Genomic DNA, 7,032 nt, shown 5'->3' with positions numbered 1-7,032 from the left:
CAGAAATACAATCTTGATATTGTTGCAACAAGACCTCATCTCAAAGTCATTCCCCCTAAACATTAGCAAGGAATTGTCTTCCCCCAAAAGCTGGAAAGTAAAATAATCTTTAAATAGGTTAATTGTCACTCAACACAAATCAATTGAATGTTCTAAAAAAGTTTGTGTAGTACTCATGTGAATCCAAAATGACAAAATAATGTATTGTTGCAGTGTATCTGTTAGGATTTGTTTTATTTTGCATAAATATCTGTACAATCCAATTTATCAATTCTTATAAGTAAGTACATTACAACTTTGTGTCAACCTTTTCACCAAAAACGTTTGTTATATTTATGAATTACAATCCAATACAGCAGTTCTGCCATGAACTTTACAAAGTTAGAATTTCTTAGTTTTTAAAAGTGTTGATGATTGTTATAAGTTTGTTCCTGACGTCAAAGAAAGTGAAGTCCAAGTAAGTAGTACCATAATAGTAAATAAATAAATAAACATTGATTCACAGGTTTTAGTTCGATTGAATAAAACCAAACGCTATGAATCACATGAGGGCGTGAGGTAGTGAGTAGAGTTCCAATTCTTTCGTTTGTCCACCAAAATATGCTGTCTGATCATTCGAGGACAAACGTGGAGACGTGAGGAGGTGAAGTGTCTCACAGACACCAGGTCTGATGACTGTGCAGGCGATGTAACGTAATCAACAATAATCGACGGGATGACCAAGCTATGATAACATTCATCGTTAAATCATCTCCTGTCACAGAAACGTCTTCTTCCTGTATTTACTCTTTATGTTCCCGCAGCAGACACATCTGACCAATAAGCGGAGAGGACGTTCTCGCGTGATTTGATGTGACTCATTTTAGTTCGCCTGGATTTTTCTAGTGTGCAGAGAAACCGAACCGGGAGGAAAACGCTCAAAGTTTACAAACTCATCCACTGACTCGAACCAACGCAAACGCACTACGGTGTGAACCTTAAAAGGATGGTTCAACTGATCGCTGCCCCACGAAGGAACGACTATTATCTCTTATTATCGCCGCCTGGTCCGCCAGCGCCTTCCTTTTCACCAAACGCTCCCAAATAGTATGTCCCGCCCACCAGCTCCGATCTGATTGGTTGTGCCGGTGAAGAGGCGTCGTTTGAATTTCAGTTAGATTCGGTGCTTGGCGTTGATCAGTGTGTAACATCTTCGATCAAAATTCAATTCATTATCATTATCTAACTTCACAGGTAAGACAACGTTTCCAATTACGTTAGTGCTAGGGAATCTTTAAATGGAACCACTTAATATAGCATTGTAAATGTGACATTGGATCTTAAAGTAGCTAAGTAAACCTGCTGTTTCATTTTATTTAGGTAACGTCAACTGCTGAGTCAAACGTGGGGACTGTTGTATATAGCCGCTAGCATTTCTCACTGTTAAATATAACGTTACTGTGACATTGATGTAGAGAACAACAAGGTAACACATGGGGCTGCTTGACGTGACAGAGATGATTTGATACACTCACATCATCTGGAACAGTGCAGCAGTGATGACTGGTCTGTCACAACCTTCCATCAGCAGACTGATCAGAAAAACTAGTACTGCACTTCTGTACTATATACTATACTATACAATACCAATTCAAGATCCACATGAAGCCATATACTTTATATTCATATTTATTCATTTTTATGCCAGTTTATGGAAATCTCAATGCCACACATAAAGGAACATTAATGTATGTTCACTTACCAACTGGAGGCCACTAAATGCTACACAAATCTCCGTCATTGTGACTAACTAAACTCAAAAATAGTTCTTAACCACACATACTAGCACTAGTAGACATCAACCAGTCAAATCATAACGTCCAAGCAGCCATTGCAAGTCCATAAAAGAGACACGAGTCTTAGGGATGTATTGAGAAACATTCATAAAAAAACTCTCAGACGGCTTTAGCCAAGAGTGATTTAGAAAACCTCTCAGAGCAACATTGATAGAAGTTCCTATACCAATCGATGGTCCACAGTTAAATTTAACATAAATTAATGTTGGTATCAATCAATGTCCTTTATGTAGGGTATTCATTCATTCATTTCCATATACACTTGTCACAATTACAACTAAAACATTTAGGTGACAATGAACATGGAGAGAAAACAGTAAGCTTATGTTAAGACATGTATTAATACAGTTTTCTGTCAAGACTATCTTTATAAAGTGCTCCCCAGTCTATTTTAGTTGGCTAACATGGAAACAAACATGTTTGGATTCTCTTAAAATTGAAGATGTAATGTTTGACAAAAATATCTTGATTTTCTGATGATAATGGCATAATAATGTGGTTTGTGTCCTATCAGTTATACCAACAATGTCAGGGAAGTCTGCTATGCAAGGTTTGAAGGTCCAATGGAAATAAATGAGCTATATGCACATCACAACTTGAGGCTTTGAAAGTGCCATTAACAGTTTGTGTGATCACTTTGCTGATGGAAAGTTGGAAAATAATCGCAATTACTGTATACATCAGTTCAAGTCCAATTTTTAAATGGTCAAAATGAATTTGAATGTTTTTTTTTTTTTTTAAATGTATCTAGTACACACAAACCTTTAATAAAGCAGGGCCTGTATGTTCAATGGTTGTGTTTAATAAAGAAAGACCACAAACCTAGATCCACAGACTATTGATAGAAATTTGTTTTACTAATTTTGTTTAAATGTGTTTTCAATTAATGCAGCTGAGACAGACACTCAGCCAGGGCGCTGTGTTTGCCAATCCAGTTTTTGTATGAAACCTAAATTTGGCTTTGTAAAACTACTTCCATTTGGTAATATTTAAAATAAAATTTTCCACCTGACATTCACTGCCAGTTGGCTCCCAGCGTAGGTGAGAAACAACTACAGTATAACATCAAGCATCATTGGTGTTTTTAGGTAAAAACAGCAAATGTTTTCTGATAAAGCAGAAAAGTCTTAATAGGTGTAATATCTTTCTCAACAGTTAGTCACTCTTGTGGTCTTGACCTGTGTGTTGGAGGCAATGCGTCATGATTCATCTGCTAGCCGTCGGAAGGGGAAAACCCCTCAACGTCGCTCTCCCCTTCCAGCCCCAGCTTCCAGGTCCCCAAGAAGAAGTGGAGTTTCAAGTGAGAACTGACGTTTGTACTCATTAGAGATATCCCCAGTCTGCAATCTGAGCGTATTTTAAAATAATCACTGTCAAATGCAGAACACTCTTTACTTAATTACTGCTGTTCTTAAGTTAAGAGTCTTTACTTCTCTCCCCACTTCTGCACTGAGGGGTTAACTGCTCAGCCTTGGAATTGAACAAAGCATAGAGAAGATAATACTTTATCTGAGTTGATTAAAATTAGGGATTTCATGTCAAAATACTATTTGATATTTGCTGGAAATAATTGCAAAAATATTCAATACTTCCACCCACACACACACACAAGCTGCTTGGCTAGCACCATATTGCTAAGGTTGTCTTGTATGCATTCCCTGACTTCTTCTGTAAGTAAGTAAGTGTTGTGTCAGGGTGGAAAGCACATTCACCAAGTTTTTGTTTGCTGCTCCGGCATTGCTTTCGTATGAGATACTGTGTTCTGTATTTTCCAAAAGTCTTTTGTGCCTACCCAAATATTTGAACTCATTGCCCATCCCTAATGAAAGAAATATTGACCAAACAATGATTATGGCATATTTTATTGATCCCTTTGGGGAAATTGTGGTAGGACAGCTGCCAGACAGTACATAACGGCGCAACTAGGGGGTTTCAGTGTCTTGTCCAAGGACACCTTGGCAAATAGCTAGGAGGAACTGGGAGTCAAACCACTAACCCTGCAACAGCTTTACCACCTGAGCTGCTGTCGCCGCAATGTGCAGGAACATAAACTTAGTGTAATTTGACATCTCAGCTGCTTTGCAGTGCGGCTAGTTAGTGTAGTGGTAACATCACCGCCTCCCATTTGCTAAAGCTCCTGACGTAAATGTTTACACAGTAACATAGTTGTTCTCAATGAATTGCTATGTGTATGAGAAGTTCATTTTTCATTCTTATATATACTATGAGATTGAGAGTCCGACCAACAACTCCTTCCCAGTTAGCTCTAGAACACTGCATATGCAAAACCAATTCAGAAAACCTTGGACGGTACTATGTAGGTACATTTTGTACCACATTAGTCTCAGTATTGGCAGACTTCTGTAGAACTCATGATTATGTTCCAGCCACAGTAAGCAGCCAAGGTGCCTTTCACAAATAATTACAAATAACATTTTCTGTTTTTCAGAGCAACCTTCTGCGTCTCCCAGGAAGAGGAGGTTTCGTCCAGGGACTAAGGCCTTAATGGAGATCCGCAAGTACCAAAAGAGCACCGATCTCCTACTCAGGAAGGGACCCTTCTCTCGCCTGGTGAGACAGCAGACATGAGTAGAATTTAGAGAATGAACCTGTATGTCTGCAGCACCTTTTACACATGCAAATGGTTCCCACATAAATCCTGGAATAGTTTAGACTAGTTTTTCAGTCCATAACAACACTAAAAGTAATAGAAAAAACATTTAGAACTTCATGCACATGCAAGCGCACACACATATACTGATTTAACCACTAAGTGAAAACCAAACATTAGAAAAAATACACTTAAGGCAAAACACTTAAGGTTTAGAACACTTAAGACTTCCAACTTTGACTGACATCCAGGTTTGGGAGATCCTTAGAGAATAGGAGAAAGAAGATTTTATCATTATTATTATCTGGAAGGAGCATGCACTTTTTGGGTTCCTTACTATTAGTAAAAAACAGTATATGATTTTGTAAATCAGATTACTTCCATAATCTATAGTGGTACAGATTTGGACTGCAAAACCAAATTCTTAAAAAGCATAATTTTGTTTGTATGACTCCATGTTTCTTTTGGTTCAGGTGCGTGAGGTGTGCCAGAGTTTTTCTAGAGAGGCTCTCCGGTGGCAGGTCTATGCTCTTCTGGCTCTACAGGAGGTAACTAGCTGATTTCACCACAAAGCTTACTTGCTGTTATCGAGGATGGCAAATTATTTTTGCAATTGTAGGTGATGGCTAGTTAATGCCACTTGCCTGTTGTAGCCCTGGATTCTAAGGTATTAGGAAAAGCTTTCACATTCACAGCATTTACAAGCATTGAGTTGAGGATCAACACATCACCTTTGTGTTCTGTTTGAGTGTTCAGCCCATAGACATCAGTCTACAGTATCTATGGTTCAGCCTTTTCACCCATATATATATATATATATATATATATATATATACTTACTTTACCTTCTTCAATAAGGTTTTGGTAGTTTTGGGGGGGTGACAGCTGTCACGATGTGTGTAAGTCTACGCCCCCTGTCCTGGACTCCATTCTGAGATGTCGGAGTTTGGGTTGTCTAAACTTGCACCATCTAAAGTAGAATGGATGCTATCTCTCCTAATCAGCACAGGTTTTCTTCAAAAGGTTTTTCAATTATCTATGTGGCCCATGTTATTTGCGGGACACCACTTAGACAGCCAGCCAAATATTTTTACTGTATTTACATTTATCCTTAGACAGGAGTTCCAAATTGCATTCAATGTTGCCCTCTCTGGCCGCGGGAATACACTTGACTGTGGCCACTGGAGTCTCTTTATTTATACAAAATTAAGAACATCCAGCTTAATGTGTAAATCTAAGAATTGATCTCTGAGGCTTTTGGCCTCTCTTGTTCCTGTATGTTTTTTTGATCCGCATGGTAAAGTACAGTACCTGGTTATTTATTGATTCAAAAATGGAATGCCCTTGCTTTTTGGTTGTTTTTTGTTGTTGTTTGGTTGTTTTTTGTTTATTTATTTTACCACATTGAGTCAACCAATAAGCAAGTGTAATTTACTGAAAATGCACTGAATTAAATTGATGTAAGAAAAATGACTACATATGACTTATGACCAAATCTAACTTTTGTTTTGTTTTGTTTTTTCTTCCTCTACCTCATCTACCCAGGCAGCAGAAGCGTTTCTTGTCATGTTATTTTCAGACGCCAACCTGTGTGCAATACATGCTAAGCGGGTTACTGTATTCCCCCGCGACATTCAGCTTGCCAGAAGGATTCGTGGAGTGGATAACCTGTAATAACAACACCATATAAACTTCACAAATGGAGTACCTACAGTAGATATGATGCTTATATTCTTCCTCCTTGCAATCTGTTATATTTTGATTCTCTGCTTAATCAGTTCAAAGTTTATTAATGTTGTGTTACATTATGACATTTCTTGAGGAACAATTCACATCAAACCAACAAGTTTAGTCCTACCAAAAAACAAAAGTTGGAAAATAATTTTCACCAAGCATCTAGATTTTTATACATTGTATGTGTTTGATATGTTAGTTTGATCACTGCTGTGTTATATTGCCACTGTAATATTATTGGCGTGTAGATATTGTTATTCATTCTAATTAAGCTTATTCTCTTAATAAACTTTTGTTTACTGTTACATTCCTAATGTCTTATTTTGGTAAACATGCTTTTTTATTCCTCTCTCTCTCTTTCTCCTGTTTAATAGAAAAGTCACACAGAAGAAGCCAATTTGGTCTAAAGAGAGTATAGGCATTATAGGACATTATTTGTCATTCATTAATTCCAGTCACAGATGAGCTTTAATTTTATTTATTTATTAAGTATTTTTATTTTTTAAACAACATTTCAATTATTGCTTAATTGGTCGTTAATTAGATTAGTTTCTTCTGGTTTCATGGATCAATATATTATCATAATAATATTTCCTGAGGGGGTCATTTATGGAGTGAAATGACTGGGAGACTCGTATAACTTGGGTAGATGAACTTCGGAACTGGTTTATAGTAATAAAGGTATTATTTGTCTTTTAGCTTATAACACAGTGTGGTAATAAGAATTAGAACTTTAGATTGTGCTGATCATTGCATCTGTTCAGAAGGAGAAAAAACAGTTACACAAATGCAAGGATGGCTGCACCTGTGTGTAACACAGAGAGAATACCTACAGTTGTTATGCCAAGTTTT

General features: G+C 37.2%; 1 protein-coding gene across 1 annotated transcript; it reads left to right on the top strand.

The window, feature by feature from the left end:
- Positions 1 to 519: 519 nt before the first annotated feature.
- Positions 520 to 6,485, top strand: LOC113147806 (histone H3-like centromeric protein A). Its single transcript, XM_026339040.2, has 5 exons — positions 520 to 1,233; positions 2,991 to 3,135; positions 4,285 to 4,406; positions 4,920 to 4,994; positions 5,992 to 6,485. Exons 2-5 carry the CDS (start codon positions 3,030 to 3,032, stop codon positions 6,118 to 6,120), a joined length of 432 nt encoding a protein of 143 aa, XP_026194825.1. The 5' UTR covers positions 520 to 1,233; positions 2,991 to 3,029; the 3' UTR covers positions 6,121 to 6,485.
- Positions 6,486 to 7,032: the final 547 nt, after the last annotated feature.

The sequence above is a fragment of the Anabas testudineus genome, chromosome 22 (genome assembly GCF_900324465.2).
Source record: "Anabas testudineus chromosome 22, fAnaTes1.2, whole genome shotgun sequence".
NCBI lineage: Eukaryota > Metazoa > Chordata > Actinopteri > Anabantiformes > Anabantidae > Anabas > Anabas testudineus.
This window is presented reverse-complemented; position numbering and strand designations above follow the sequence as displayed.

Coding starts and splice junctions, on each gene's coding strand:
- LOC113147806 (XM_026339040.2), top strand. CDS start 3,030: ATGCGTCATGATTCATCTGCTAGCCGTCGGAAGGGGAAAACCCCTCAA. Junction 3,136..4,284: donor AAGAAGAAGTGGAGTTTCAA/GTGAGAACTGAC, acceptor TCTGTTTTTCAG/AGCAACCTTCTGCGTCTCCC. Junction 4,995..5,991: donor CTCTTCTGGCTCTACAGGAG/GTAACTAGCTGA, acceptor TCATCTACCCAG/GCAGCAGAAGCGTTTCTTGT.